General features: G+C 45.1%; 1 protein-coding gene across 1 annotated transcript; it reads right to left on the reverse strand.

Annotated features, from left to right (window-relative positions):
- Positions 1-8: 8 nt before the first annotated feature.
- Positions 9-1,757, reverse strand: LOC123057594 (uncharacterized). Its single transcript, XM_044480533.1, has 3 exons — positions 1,586-1,757; positions 1,146-1,502; positions 9-225 (listed from the first exon to the last, which is right to left on the reverse strand). The coding sequence occupies exons 1-3, from the start codon at positions 1,624-1,626 to the stop codon at positions 39-41; spliced, it is 585 nt and encodes a 194-aa protein (XP_044336468.1). The 5' UTR covers positions 1,627-1,757; the 3' UTR covers positions 9-38.
- Positions 1,758-16,926: the final 15,169 nt, after the last annotated feature.

The raw sequence follows: 16,926 nt of genomic DNA on the forward strand, positions 1-16,926 counted from the left end.
ATTCAAGCTCTTTTGTCAATGAAAATTAACCAGGGAAATTAACCAGCGACGAGAATAAGATTGTAGAATTCATACGCCTCCGGCATAGAATCGAAAATTGTGCCAAGCGCCGGGTTGACAACCACATCAGTCCCCCTGTCAGCGAACCCTCGTATGGCAGCTTCAAGTGCCGGCACACGATCAACCACCGCCGCCCGCTCGTTTGGTGCTTGCGGCCCTCTTGGCCTGCCAACATAAGCAGAAGGAAAAGAAGATAAACAGAAGGCATGCCTGTAGTTGGGAAAACCATTTTTTCTCTAATTTTACATTTATGAACATTGACAAATAAAGATTGTACTGCGTGTGTGCCACCCACTATGCTTACTACTCGAAATTCACGGGTTTGTGGTAGTAGAATCAACCAATGAAAATTTGACCAGGGACGTTAGCTGCCCTCGAACGATTTTTCTGGAAATCAACTAGAGTGTGCTTGGGCATTTTTACGGGTTCGAGCTGGGAAAAAACAAATACAAACAAGCATAATGCACCAATTCGGCAACTTGCTCCTACTAGACAAGAATCAGATTGCTAGAAAAAATCCCAAGTCAACGAATCCTCATAGAGAAGCTTCAATGCGACGGCACGCGATCACTGCTACCGCATCGCCGATCGTCTGTCGCCCGTGGCCCTGTAACTAACTAATTACCACCAAAAATCAGAAGAAACTTAAGGGAAAACAAAGGCACGCTTGGGAGAAGCTCTTTTCCCCCTCTTTGCATTGTACATTGGACCACAAACTAAATTGGAACAGGCTAGGATTGCCAAGGCCAGTCACTCCTGCAAGACCACTAGCGATTGGTATCTCGCAAATTCTGAGCTTTTTGCGGCAATAGAATTTTTAACACTGTCTATGTTTAGGCAAAGGCATTAATCGCCCTAAGTTCACTTGGTTGATGACGCTTTACAAAAATCCTTATATTATGACCGGATCGAAGCTGTAGAAAAATCCACCAAAGTAGATTCAGACTCTACTTAGTCGATCTAGCCAGATTTTCAGATGGCTGCAAAAAATAAATCCTGGCAGCCTGCTAATTCCTAGCTGCACATGTGAATGGGAATCAGCAAGAACGCCTCTTAGGCACCAGCGAAAGAAATCAACGAGATACCTGCGCTTCCAGCCAACTCGGATGGTGGTGTTTGTGGATGCTTGCGCACTGTGGGGTAAGGACTGAATCGAGCCGCGCGAGACGACGGGCGGCGCCGCGCCATGGGCGTGTCCGACAGCCACATCGCCACCGCCCGAGCTGAACATGGTGCAGGATCCCCCGGAGAACTCAACATCAAATAAAGCCTTCTCTGCCGCCGGCTGTGCCCCACCCTCATCCGACCGACGCGTATCAGGAGAGAACGGGCGGACGACCGATTCCGGCGAGCCTACTCCTGACGCGGCCGCCGCGGCGCCGCCACCGGCCGTAACGGAAGCCCCCAAGCACGCTGCTGAATCGTTGGCAGTCGACGTCGATCTGCAGTACCGGCGAGCGGTGCGAGCTCGTAAGTTACGGATTCCATCGAAGAACAAAAATAAAGGAGCAGAGTTTTCACTCACCCAGAGTCGAGCGCCGGCGCCTCCGCAGCTGGAATCGCCATGAGCAGAGCCTGACCCACTGCCTCCGGCTCGCCGCAGTCCTCCCCCCAAATCCGAAAAGGGATCCCGTGCTAGACGTAGGACCTGAGAGCGGCCGTCATGCGTCCAATCTGGGTACGCGCCACCCCGCCGAAGCCAGGACCCGCGAGCCAAAATGCAATAATGTGCGCCCTGCACTTTCTGACCGGACCGGTCCAATCGTATGACCGAACGTACCTCGGCGAGCCCACACGGGCCGACTTAGGGGATGTATTTGCTTGTATCCAGCTATGTATGCACGCTTTACTGAATCTCACGTTTTCTTTTGCACAGATCACCTCGCGCAGCAGGGCCGTCGATGCGCTGCGTGCATCTGCCGATGTGTGCAGGACGGCCGCACTCGGACGGAGTACTACTACTCCCTCCGTCCGGGTTTATTAGGCTGGCCATAGTGAGGTAACATAAGTAGTAACATGCACTTGGGACTCACAAACATGCTTATGTGGCAGTCAATTAAAGAAGAGAGAGATGATTATAGTAACATAGGTAGATACTGTAACATAATAAATGTTATGCTACTATGTGTCATGCATGGCAATAAATGCACTATGGATGTAGTATTATACACTAGTATCATATGCATGATACTAGTATATGATACTTCCCACAATAACCAGCCTTAGGCCTAAAGACAAGTTCTCTTATAAAAGGGGACATGCTTGTGATGCTGAGAGGCCTAATAAACCCGGACGGAGGGAGTAGTAGCTAGATGTTTCCAACTTTGTCTAATTTGTGCTAGATTTTATTGTACAAGCTAAGAGCATCTTCAATGGACGCGCCAAAAGACGTGCGTGCAGTAAACTGGCATTCTAGCGCACGCGACAAGTTTTCACGCGCTCCAGCGAAGGCGGGAAACTACCATGCGCGGGAAGCGATTGCGCGCGCGTGGGAAATAGCGGCAGCACGCGCGGTAGATCTGGTGCGCCACTTCGCGCGCGCACATAAAATGCGGCGCTCGCCATGCGCTCCACCACACTGCCACGCGCCCATCCCCTCGCCACCTCGCCGCTTCCACCTCTTTCTCGCCGCTTTCAGCGCCCCGCCACCACCACACCACCATGCCGCTGCGTCGTCGGGGATCTTCAGGCTACCACGGCATCCGCCCGCGCCCCAACGGCTGGTACTCCGCCGAGATCCGGTCTATCGACGTCCGGCTCGGCCTCGGCACATTCCGGACCGCGCATGAGGCGGCCCGCGCGTACGACATGGCGGCGTGGCACCTAGAGAGGCCTTGGTCGCGGATGAACTTCCGGGACGTCCACACGCGCGAACAGGCACATGCCGTCACCCCTCCGCCTCGTCTGATCACGGACCAAGACCGTGCGGACCACATTGGGCTGCAGCGCCGCCTCCTCATCGCCGAGGAGGACGAGCGAGCCATGGCGGAGTGGCGCCGGCGCCACCCGGAGGATGTCGCCAACGAGTGCGCCTACTGGGCGGAGAAGACGGCAAGGCGCCGCGCGGAGCGGGCGCACCAGCATTGGCGGAAGGGTTTGGTGATATCGCAGTGCGATATCGTTGAAACAGGTGGGAGGTCGATCTTCACCTCAGACGATGAACGTTGGGAGGATATATGGATCGATACCTCGGACAACACCTCCGAGGATGAGGACGATGATGAGGACTCGGTGTAGTTCTGCACCGTAGTTTTATCTGTTATGTTATAAACTATGTAAAATATCTTTGTATCATTTTTTATATCTATGTGAAATTTATTTTGTGTCCAGAATGCAACAAATATGGACATGCACGGGGCCCAACAAATATTGGCTGCTCGCGCGCGCTACATTTTAGCGTGCTGCTGGAGTTGCGCGCGCACGCTGTATTTTAATGCGGCTGCTGGAGCCAGCGCTGTGCGCTGCGCCAAACCTGGTGATGGGCGCGCCGCAAACTACTTTTTGGCGCGCCGCGCGTTCCACGGCTGTTGGAGATGCTCTAAGCAAGAAACAAAATTTGTTTAGTACAAATGATCTCTGCAGTGTAAAACATTTGGAATACGATGGATAAAAAGACCTACTAGAGAACTGCTAGAAATTACATAATTTGAGTGCAAAGCTAGATAAATCACTAGCTTGTAATTTCCGAACGGAAAATATCTAGAGATATGTTGTAATTTGAGTGCAACACTAGATAAATCACTAACTATGGATACAAGTCCAAAGCATAGGAGGCTTTATTCCGGAGTGACTTAATGAGCGTCATTGTGGCAAGATGTCAGTTTTGGCCGAGTTTTGGGGTGATCTGACATCGATCAGTTTGTGGCTGCCAATGATAGCACACAATGTGTGGAAACTCTTCATCAAGCCGGGTTGATAGATCGAGAATAATGATTTGCTTGTCGGGCTAGACATTTGCAACCCGCAAGGGGGAGGCGACAAGAACAGGGTGGACACTATAGCTAGAGGTAGAAGAGGTGCTACGGAGACATAGTTGACCCACACTAGCCAGATTTGAGTGGGAACCAACGGATGTTGTCGGAGCTAGGACAACGTGTGGACCTATTCACACATGTTGGCGCGGCGAGAGGGCCTCCTTCCTCCCGGCTAGGGTGTTGTCGATGAATGTCATTTCGAGGATTATATCACTTGCGCTTGGGGACGGCTACCATGGATCGGTCGCGTGATATTGACTACGGTTGGCTAGGTAGGCTAAAGTGAAGTTGGTTTTGTTGAACTATAGATGAAAACCTACGCCAAGCTGTTAAATGCCAGCATCAGTGACGCCCTAGGACGTTATTCCTCTCTTTCAGGACATCATTATAGGGCCCATCCATCTCCCTCGCCAACGGAATCTGGGATGTCTTGGGTAAACCCAAGTTTTGCCCTAGGTGGGAGCAGAAGCTGACGGCGTTTCCATCACTCCCTCTGAGAGAGTACACCTTGGAGACCTTGTAGTTTCACTACTCACAAGGTGGCACGTGTCCTCCGACGTGAAAGCGGAAGCAACGGCTCTGAAAACCGCTATGGTTTGTCGACTCCGTTTGATATGCCGACAGAGGCACCGGCTCAATTGGTGCGTGGCCACATGGCCGGTTGTTTACGTTGCACATGTATTGGTTTTAAATCAGTTTTTAATTATAATCATGAATTCTGTTCTTTTTTTAACATCAGTACGGATGCAAGCGTTCATACATACACGAATATACTCACCTCTATGAACACACACGCACACCCTATCTTTATGAGCACCTCCGAGAGACTGACCCGGCATGCCATCTTGAAATTTATGAAGTCACCGTAGGCGCTTCGTCATCGACGGAAACGTCTCCTCTCACTGAAAGCGCATCGCCGGAAATCCTGAAATAAATCCAGAAATGATGCAAGCACCAGGACTTGAACCCTGGCGGGCTGGGAATTCTGTTCTGACCGAATGGAAAAAGTAGAGCTACTAGAAGTTAGTAAAACATAATACTTTTTTTTCTTCGAAGTTTGAAACAGACATAGAACAGTAGACCGGGTGCGTGGAGTAATTTTTACTTGGTGATGATATGCTTTTTTTCCTCTCAAAAAGCAAAACATCAATTGTGATATTTTCCCAAAAAGGTTGGTGGGCCCGTCGTGCATCATTAATAAAACAAGAATATTACGAGTATATTATAGGGGGTACACTATTTTCGGAAGGAGATAACTGTGAGCTAATTAATCACTGCGCTATATTGAAAGCAAAGAGAAGGAATGCTTCACTAAATGTTGGAATATTCTTCTAAGTACTACTCGTGATCTTCTGCGCCGCCTCGTGTGCTTTGCCGTGATCACGTCCGTCAGGTAGGCTAACGGAGGAAGCAGACCGCGTAGAACCGAGCGGACAGCGGACCCGAGGCGCGGCCTGCGCTGCGACTTTTGGTTTTGTCTTTTTACCCATCGCCAGTACGTCCGTGCAGGAAAGCCCCCATTCTTTTCCTGCTCTCATCCCCTGGAACAGTAGATTTGCCAGCGTGGTAGGGAGTTGCCGTCTCTTTGGATCTGGCCTCTTCCATGGTTAGAACAACTCCAACGGCCGATCCAAACGGACGGCGCATTTATCCGCATTTTGTTCGTTTAGATCGGCCTCTCGCCGAGTGTCCATCCAGTTTTATATTTGAATCGGCAGTGCGTCCAACGTGCCGACCCATTTTATGTCCGCGCTCAGTTTTAAAAAAATGCCCACGGCCACACATCATGTCGGCATACATCGCCGGCTTAAAAAAATATCATCATACAGTTCATGCTGGCGCACTCGTCAGCGGCCGGCACACATGCCAGCACATAAAAAGGGATGGGACTTGAGTTCGACCACGCCATCGCGTCCTCGTGGTCATGCCAGCACACACCCGGCATACAAAAAGGGAAGGCGCTCGCGGTCACGAGATCACTCGTCGGTGAACTTGAGCATGTTGGCCTGCATCTTCTCGAACCACGGCCTCTCCGGGGTGGCGTTGAGGTCGATGGGCGCGGGCGCGGGCGTGGAAGGCGCAACCACGCTCACGTCGGGCGAGCACTCCCCGAAGAGGCGGGAGGCCTGCGGGTACACATGGAAGCCGGGCATCGGGTTGCAAGCCGACGCGCGGGGCGAGACGGGCAGCACCATCTGAGGGAACGCCGATGAGCCGGTGCTGGCCGCGGCAATGGTGGCGTTGAGGAGGTTGTGCTGGCTAGGGTTTAACCCTAGCATGTAGAGCGCCTCCCTCGTTGCCGCCGCGACGCGGGCCGTGGTGACCTCCTGCTGCGCAGCGGCAGCGACGACGGCTTTATCCCTCGCGTACGCGGTGTGCCTCCGGCTCTTCCTCTTGGCCGACTCCCTCGCCCGTTGTTCGGGCGTCAACGCCTTTTTTGGCTTGGGCGCGGCGGCGGTCTTGCGTGGGGCACGAGGCTTGCCTTTACCGAAGGGGGCGGTCGTCTTGCCGGACGAGGCGAAGGAGGTGAGTCCAGCAGCGGCGTCGAGGTCGAGATCGTCGTCCATGGCGGGTGCGGGATGGGAGCGTGCGCGGGCGGAGGGTTTTTGGAGGGAAATGAGGGGAAATGGTGGTGGCTGCCACCGACCGGTGGGCTCGGGAGAGGAGTAGGCGCGCACGTGCGTCCGTCTCGTGTTCGCGCCAATGCAAATCCAGCTCAAAATTGTATCTGAAATGGGTCGTCATGTGGACGCCAAGTGGACGCACGTCCATTTAGATCGGCGTGTTGGATCACTTTTTTTGTCCACGCCAACCAAAATGGACGCCAGCAGATGAAATGAATCGCCCCATTGAAGTTGCTCTTATGACTACTGTCCTGCGTGGTAGGGAGTTGCCCTTTTCTTTTATTATTACTATATTATTCCAGGCCTTTTTGGTATCGTCTATCTGCATATTTCTTATTACCTGGGGACACACTAATAATTCCGTCTGAAAGGAGTACAAAGGCCGCACTTGGAATGGATGTAATTTAATACGGGTTTATGTTACTTACTGGTCAAGAGCATTTGCCGGCCGGCAATCGAAACGATAATCCAAACATGGCCTAAGTAATCCTAGGAAAATTTGTAGAACATGGCACATAGGAAATTAGGGCTGCGTTGATTCATAGGAAATTTTATAGGATTGAGATTCACGATTTTTTTTCTATGGATGTTGTTTCATTTGTAGAATGCAATCCCATGAATGATTCCGTCAGACCAACGAGAAGCCATCCCAATGGAGGAGTGGTGTAGTTCAGAGCCACTGGTTCGATGCGGTTCATGGTGATGGCCAGGGCACTCATCCTGCACGGTGCACCAGCGAAGCAGAGCCACAGATTTGAGCACCATAGCGGGCATCCCCATGACGGGTAACTCGGTGACCACAGTACGAGACGAAGAAGCGGTAGTGAAGGTGGTTGCTTGGACCATGGCATCGATGAATCCCAGCATGGTGGCGTCGGCTAGTAAAGGTAGATCAATGGCTCTCCCTATATGAAGTAATTGAACAAAGGTAAAGACAAAAGCATGCGGATTCATCCTTTGAACTCCTGTGACATTTCTTTTCTCCTTATTTCACTTTCATGCTGCTCGACACAGGCATGCGAAAAACCTGTGAGGAGTAAAAGTGATTAAAATCAACTAACATTGATTCTCACTAGTTGATGGGTATTTATACAAGTTTCAGTTGCTGTTGAGAGTGACAGTGATTGCTACAGTGCCAAACAAAACCTTAACTGTTAATGGCATTTGGATATGTTAATGCCGGTTTGCTAATAAAAGTGAACCTTCATGTTCTAAAACTATCACTAACAACACCCAACTCCGCCAATTTTCAATTTATCCCCGTGCCTAACAAGGATTCGGCTTCAAAAAAGAATACAGTGATATCCCATATCATAGGGTGAAGGTGCTTAATTACTTGGAATGTACATTTAAATTAGCCCAATAATAAAGCCATTGACAACAAATCCTCTCGATTTTAGTGCGTTTGACTAAAATTTCCTGGTGCCCTGTTGTTTTCCAAATCAACCTAAGAATATGCACACAGAAGGAAAAACTACCTTTCATCTCTGCGGTTCATTTTGGGCTTACGACACAATTTCTTACATTAACTATAACCGATCCCGCACATTGAAGAAAGATGTGTTCTGCTAGGTACTAGAAGAGACTCTCAAGAAGGGAAGATGTCACAATCTCTTTTTCTTTTTCTAACTCAGCAACAAGCTAGAACAGAGCCATACTCCACACTATCATGACCTTTCACGGAAAAATCATAAGACAACCCAATACAAGGGAATACAAATGTATACATGACCAGCCTTTTCACAGACGGTCTCTGCATGATGGTGTCAAAGATGTTTGATTTCTTTGAATTGTTGAAAGCATTCAGTAGTTGTTTCCTCCTTTTGTTTTTTTGTCAATGTTTCCTTAACGCTTCGTTGTGAGGCATGTGGTACACGTGTGTATGGGTAGTCAACCCGTTTCCACCTAAATCATGTGCCATGTAAAATAGCCACAATAAGCGTAAATGTCCTCAGACATGATAGTGTACTTACCCCTGAAAAGATCGAACAGAGCAGGTGCAGGCAAAGGAATAATCCCATGAGTACCCTGACTAAATATCAAGTTATACCGAAATCGCCGCTCGCCGGAATCAATAAAATTATGCCCAGCCATGCTATCATAATCAAGGAATTTGGTAGGTAAAAGCTCGTCCTCCTTGTGTCTAATAGGAATCTCGAAATTCCTAGCGCGGCAAGAGGCATAAATACCACCATAGATAACACCCTTCGAGCGGTTGGTGTGTAACCGCTGCGCAATAATAGCTCCCAAACTAAAAGTCCTATCAACATAAAGAGCACCACGCAAGATATCAAGACCTGGTGAGCTGAGGGTTCCGCTCTCCCACCTACCGATGATGCATCTCCTAGCAAATAATAAAAAGTAGCGCAAAACGGGAAAATGCAAACTACCGACCTTGGCACCCAACACTCCTCTCGTGTCCGCCACAGTAACTTTAGAAATAAAATCCTAATCATCCCTATGACGCAGCTCTAGGGGGCTGCCCTCAATAGAAATTTTGCACACTTGGGAAAATCTCTCAAGTGTCATCTCTCGAGGAATATCGTTAAGGTGGAATGACACAATGGGTATATCCCTCCTAGCATGATAGTGAAAGTTTTGCATAAAAGTATTGGTGAGGAGGAGATATGATTTCACTTATCTTCTAGGAACAGGGTTGATAACCAACAAGTACAGGGGATCGCAACAATTTTCGAGGGTAGAGTATTCAACCAAAATTTGTTGATTCGACACAAAGGTAGCCAAAGAATATTTGCAAGTATTTGTAGTTGAGTTGTCTATTCAACACACATGGAGACTAAATATCAGCAATAGCGTGATCAGTAGCACAATAGTATGATAATTTTGATAGTAGTGGTAATAGCAGCAACAGTAACGGTGACAGTAGTAGCAGTAGTTTTGTAGCAATTGTGACAACATCTACAATAGTAGTAACTTAGCAAAGGCAATAAGTGAAAATCTCATAGGAATTGGATCGGTGATAATGTTGGATAATATTCATCATGTAACAGTCATAATCTAGGGTGACACAGAACTACCTCCAATTCATCAATGTAATGTAGGCATGTATTCTGTAAATAGTCATATGTGCTTATGGAAAAGAACTTGCATGACATCTTTGGCCTTACCCTTCCGTGGCAGCGGAGTCCATAAGGAAACTAAGGGATATTAAGGCCTCATTTTAAGGGAGAACCGAAACAAAGTATTAACACATAGTGAATACATGAACTCCTCAAACTATAGTAATCACTAGAAAGAATCTCAATTATAGTCACCTTGGGGTATGCAGATCATAACACGTAGCAGGTGCATATAACTTGCATGGTAGGATCAAGAGCACAAATATATTCATGAAAACATAAAGGGTTCAGATCTGAAATCATGGCACTCGGGCACTATTGACAAGCATTAAGCATAACAAAGTCATAGCAACATCAATCTCAGAACATAGTGGATACTAGGGATCAAGCCCTAACAAAACTAACTCGATTACATGATAAATCTCATCCAACCCATAACCGTCCAGCAAGCCTATGAAGGAATTACTCACTCCCGACGGCGAGCATCATGAAATTGGTGATGAAGGATGGTTGAAGATGACAAAGACAGAAGATCCCCCTCTCCGGAGCCCCGAACGTACTCCAGATCTGGCCCCCCAATGAAGAACAGTAGGTGGTGGCGGCTCCGTATAGTAAAACGCGATGAAAATTCCTCTCTTTTTCTCGGGAAATATAAATTTATAGTGCCGAGATTAGGGTCAGCGGAGCCATGTGGGCCCCACAAGCCACCAGGGTGCGCCTTGGTGCCTCGTGGGCACACGTTGGCCCCCCTCCAGTGGGTCTTTGCTCCAGTATTTTTTTATATATTCCGTAAAAAATCTCCGAAAATTTCCGTCCAATTCCGAGAACTTTTAGTTCTGCACAAAAAAACACCATGGTAGTTCTGTTGAAAACAACGTCCGTCTAGGTTAATTTCATTCAAATCATGAAAATTTGACTTTAAAACAAGAGCAAAAGTGTTTAGAAAAGTATATACGTTGGGGACGTATCAACTCCCCCAAACTTAACTCATTGCTTGTCCTCAAGGAATTCAGTTGATAAACTGAAAGTGGCAAAGAAAATCCTTTACAAACTCTATTTGTTCCCCTTGATGTATATAAGCTTAACTACCAACCAAGTTTTCAGTAAAGATCATGAACTAACCATGTGAATGATAACACTTAGAACTCATGTACGCATATCAATGGCATAATCAACTAGCGAGCAATAATAATACATCTCAAATGCCAACACTTTGTCAAAACAATCATGATAGAATATGACAGAATGATATTTCGCTAGCCCTTTCTGATGCCGTAAAACATAATGCACAACGCCTTTGAAGTTCAATCAATGACTAAACAATGTAACTCAGGGTAGAAGAGATACAGTCATGCTCGCCTCCAACATTAAATAGACTCAATACATGTTAAACTAAGAATGAGAATAATGCTTTGTATGTTGGTCCTTGAATGAGATGGTCATGACTCAACAATGAAAATAAATAACATGAAAGTAAATAGAAAGGCCCTTCACAAAGGGAAGCAGAAATTTGGAGAGGTGGTAGAGCTCAGAGGTAAAACATAGATGGATAGATTTTGAGAGGTGTGCTTTTCCTGTCAACCTTACAACAAATGATTTCAATATTTTCCATGCTAAACACATTAATGACAGTTCCCAAAAAGAAAATTTTGTTTTACTCCCCCACAACCGTACATTGCAAGCCATGGCTAGCCAAATCCACTGGTGCCCTCCAGACAATCAACTTTTCAAGTGGGGGGGGGGGGTGTTTTTATTTTTATTAGGTTATGCAGGACTGGCATCCCTTTTACCAGCCTCTCTCGTGCAGGCGAGTGAATAAACTATTTTAGTGGGAATAACACTCTTAGCATGGAAGATATTGACTGCCCTGTCCCATGAGCAATACGACCGGGCACACAAAACATATGTTTATTTGAATGATTCGAGATGGCACATGCAAATTTACTTGGAACGACAGGGCAACACCGTATATAGGTAGATATGATGGACTCTTTTGGCATAACTTTGGGTTTCAAGAATTTGCATGCACAAGTAGTATTACCGCTTTGTACATGTGAAGGCTAGCACTTAGATTGAGAAACAACCAACTAAAGAGCGACAAAGGTCATAATCATACATTGCGAATAATAAACATTGAACACGAGCATGAGTAAGATATAAACACTATGAACATGAATATCATAAGGGCTACATCGGTTTTGAAGCAACTACATGCATGAACATGTTCCAAGTCAAACCACCTAAATTCTTCAGAGGAGGATGCCATCCTAACATACTATATCATAATCATTTTAATGCATCTTGACATGCAAGATAAATCATTATCCACCCCTAGCTACTTAAGCATGGCATGAGCAACTATAATCTTTAATTGTCATCACCAACATGTTTACTCATAATATGCTGAATCAAGACTACTGAGTTAAACATATTTACAAAAAACAAAAACAAGGAGAGTTCATACCAGCTTCCCTTACCACAGTTACTTCGTCGAACCATCATCTTCATTGTCTTTCACTTGGATGACCAAATGATGTAAAAATAATAATAGATCAAGTATGCCATGGACTAAACTGAAATCTGCAAACACTTTATTCAAAGGAGAAGACTAAGCAAATATTGGCTCTTCGTTAGATCAACAATGAAGCAAATGAGATCTGCTTGACAATTCTTGCAAAGTCTTCTCCTTACGACGATTCAAACGAAATAGAAGAAATTCAGAGAAACAAACTGAAATATTTTTGGATTTTTTAGTTTTTCTTAAGAAAGCAAACAAATGAAGAAAAAAGAAAGGCGAGAACACTGTTTACACCGAAGAACTCCAAACAAACAACAAAAGAAGAACAGAAAATCTTTTTGGGTTTTCTTTTACAACTATGAACTAACTAAAATAGAAAGAAAAACCGAAAAAGAAGCGAGAAATATTTTTGGATTTTCAAAGTTCTTCAAACACTCAAAAGAAACAAAGTAAAACGGAACATGGATATACAATGAAAACGATGATCACTAACAGATGTAACGAATGTGTGAACATGAATGTAATATCGGTGAGAACACGTACTCCTCCAAGCTTAGACTTTCGGCCTAACTTGGTCTATGGCCACTGCTGACGAGGATAGTAATTGTAATGGTATCTCAGGGTGGCATTCTACGCCACCTCCTCAGTGAGGCGAGTGGCCTTCACTACAACATTGTGTTCCTGGGCCTCCTCTTCATAGGCAAAATGCATTTGTTTGTTCTGAAAATCAAAGAGAGCACGCGCATGAAAAATAATAGACATCATGGTACTTATTAAATGTCAAATTGTATCCATATTCATTAGTCTCATACTTGATAAACTTCCGGAGTTGCATTGCCTTAAAATCCAGGTACTTATCAGGGAGTACGGGGTCATTAGGCCCAACAGAAACTCCAAGACTCGTAGCTAAGCGAGAGGCATAAATTCCTCCATACAAATCACCATCACCCGCATTTCTACCCAAACTTCATGCAACATTGGCCCAAAAATTAAAATCTCTTCCGCCATATATGACAACATGAAGGATGGTCAAATCAAGAGCCCAAATGGCACTACAGTCGTGTTTGCCAACTAAACAACATCGAATGAAATAGGCAAAGTAGCGAATAGCAGGAAACTGAATTTTTCTTATTCTAGCTTGTGACACTCCCCTATCCTCACCATTACAAACACTACTAAGAAATGTATGATAATCAATCTTTCGTGATCCGTCGAGCGAACCCCAATACGGAATCTTAGAAACACGACAAAACTCTTCCAAATGTAAACTATATGATCTCATAAAAGTGAAAGAGAACTCCATAGATGTAGAAAAGTACTCAAATTGCTACGTAAATAAATTGGTAAGGTGATAGTACTGTGTGCACTTATCTGCCAGGAAGGCAGTCAACTCGGCATTTTCAATATATGGATCATTTTTTTCTTGATGCCAACACCTATCTTGAAAGTGTTGCAAGGCCATTGACATGATTTCTCCTCGGCACATCGCACCTAACTTGCCCGAGGCTCATGGTACGCCTGTTGTTCCGAGCGTTGGCTCGAGGAACTCCCCAAAGACATCCTCCTAAACATGTTCATCTTCTTGAAAAATTTCTAATTTTTTTGGCCACAAATAAGAGGTCAACAAAACCTAACAAAGCTGATAGCAACAACTCCTACAAGTGTCTCGCGACTATATCAAGCATTCAAACTACTTAGAACCAAATAAATTCAACATCCAAGCTCATCTTCATGGTCACGAACAGTAGAAAAATAATAAAATATGAACCAATAGGACAAAACTAATTGGACCAATGAAGGTGTCACTTACTAAGGAGCAATCCACCAAAACAGTTTCGAAAACGGAGCTCCGAGCAAAGAGATCGAAAATCTCAAGTTTTGAAGCAAGAACACGAGAACAAGAGCTACCTTGATTTTTTTCCTGGAGGAGGAAGAAGCAATGAGTAGGTGGACTAAGTGAGGGGGTCTGTGTGGGTCCCACAAGACACCATAGTGCAGCCAGGTGTAGGCGCGCCCTGTTGTCCTGTGGGCAGCAGGTACACTCTCTATGGTGTGTCCACTACCAAAAGTTCTGAAAAATTCAATAAAAGTCGTGTTAAAATTTTACGACATTCTGAGCACTTATATTTTTGGGTCATTTTTATTGCACAGATAATTCAGAAACCAGAAAAACATGGCATTTTAGTTTATTAAACTATAATTAATAGAGAGTGAACTAAAATTACAGAAGGTTGTGCTTACGAAATTCATCAACCACATGCCCCTCAAAAAGAATCCATTCATAAAGTTGGTCAGGTCCTATTAACATCCTAGTACCTAGTGACATGAAACAGAAGAACTTTCGTATAACACTAGGTTACCTACCATGCTAGGAGCCCCCTTATTTTTTTATTATTTTTCGGACTCTATGAATTTTCCATGTGGCAGCCGATCACTACCGGACTCGCTGTCTATGCCTACGGCCACGGGCCGTCGGCATAGGCCCCTAAGCCGTCGGCATAGATCTATGCCTACGGTTGCCGTCGGCATAGGCCCGTCGGCGTAGATGTCGTCAGCGTAGTCTTGTCAGACCGTCGGCATAGTATAGCCGTCGGCATAGGGGCCTATGCCGACGGCCTGACATCAGCCGTCGGCATAGTATAGCCGTCGGCAGTGTTTTTCGTCTGACGGCAACGGACGGCGCCGTCAAAAGCGCTGACGAATCACGCAATGCCACGTCGCAGAGCTATGCCGACGGCAATGCCGTCGGCATACCTCTGCCACGTGGCAACCCCTGGTACTCCTGGTGGCAGGGCTATGCCTACAGCAAAGCCGTAGGCATAGATGAATCTATGCCGACGGCTTTGCTGTAGGCATATCTATGCCATGTGTCATCTCCTGGTTCCTCCTGGCAGCAGGGCTATGCCTACGGCAAAGCCGTCGGCATAGATTTTCAGCTATGCCTACGGCTTTGCTGTAGGCATAAAAAGTCTATATTCATAATAAATAAGACAAGTGATATTGAAAAAACTGAATAAAAGAAACTATATTCATAATAAATGAAGCATTGCAATTATTTGGCCTGAATAATAAACAATAGACTTTATTAATATGAATGTCAACTACAAGCATTCAGGAATTACACTTAGAGGAAAAGGAAATAAAAGAAGAAAGGAAAAGTCCTAAACTAAACCTATACTAAACTATCTACTTCATCTTCTGCTCCTTTCTTCTAGTTCATCAACCTGCAAAACAAGAAACAACAAATAGGAAAAACTTGATTAAGGTTAAAATGTAGCATTCCCCTTATGGAAATGCCTTTGCTGTAGGAGCTAGCACTTAGGAGTTTGTAAACATTAGTCAAACCCCAATCAGATTAAGTTGATAAAAGAAACATTAGAAGAGAGCCAACACTGCATAAATGGAGCCAATGGAACAGTAACCAGCAAGGCCAAAAGGAATAGGTTCAATTGGCAGTAAAGAATAACCCAATAGAGAAGTAAAGCCAGCAAAGTATAGATCAAAGCTAAACCCAAAGATCAACTCAAATTAGCACTAACTCCATGATTAGGGGATCCCTCGATTAATCTTGGGTTAGTTTTCAGATGAAATCCAACTAACCCACTACTAACCAACTAACCCAGAGGTAGGGTTTGAAGTAGGGATTGTCCTCAGGCAACCTAGTAGTGCTAGGACTATTGCATCATTGGATCAAGTAGTGCAGCATCTGCAGTTAAGTAATGGTGAGAGCCTCAGGACACCATCATTGGCATGGCAAGATTAAGGAGCACCTGTTCTTATCAGTGAGAGTATGAGAGAGAGAAAGAAAGAGAAGAGACCAGTGTAGCATCTGTTCAAATCAGATTTAAGAGAGGGAATTGGCAAGGAAAGATACAGTCCATAACCTGCAAGAATAAATAGGCCATTGATAGCACATTTACTAAACATCTGCCGTAAGCAGAAGTGCAGAACACATACACCCACTTACACATGGGTACTATTCTGTATATAGGTACACAAGCACAACACATGGACCTGGTATAGATAGGAGTATAAGCATGCATCAAAATCATCTGAAACATCTGAAATAGCTAAAGCAAAGAAAGAGTTAACACTACATGCAACCATGAGGACTATATCCTGTACAATATACAACTAAACCACCAGTAGATGATGTACTAAACCATACAAGAAATACCAATACATGGTATTTAGATAAAGACTAGTATATATCAAACACACATACCAGCTTGAAAGAGAAACTATAATTTTATACCACTACAGGAGCAAATCATGAACAACACAGAGTAATTGCAGTAAAGAGATGAATTAGTATATGTTGATCAATAAGAAAGTTACAGCTATATACAAATGAAGGACTATATCCTTTATAAGATAACAAAGAAACAGTAGCACTTGTACATATGAATAAATAGAACCAGCAGCCAACTAATAAAGAAACTAGCATGTGCTATAGGACAGGAACAATAACATCTATAAGACCAAGATAATTGCAGTGATAGACCAACAATAGCATAGAATTTCTTGTAATCAGTCCATAGACATGAACTAGAACTAGAATATGAACATGTAAAGCAGCAGGAGCATAAGTAGACCAAAGTCCACATTGCCAAATCCATAAAGATAGCACGGTAATCAATTGAGCTAATAATAGGTGAGCCAACCTTCAC

Source organism: Triticum aestivum, chromosome 3A, assembly GCF_018294505.1.
Source record: "Triticum aestivum cultivar Chinese Spring chromosome 3A, IWGSC CS RefSeq v2.1, whole genome shotgun sequence".
NCBI classification, from domain to species: Eukaryota; Viridiplantae; Streptophyta; class Magnoliopsida; order Poales; family Poaceae; genus Triticum; species Triticum aestivum.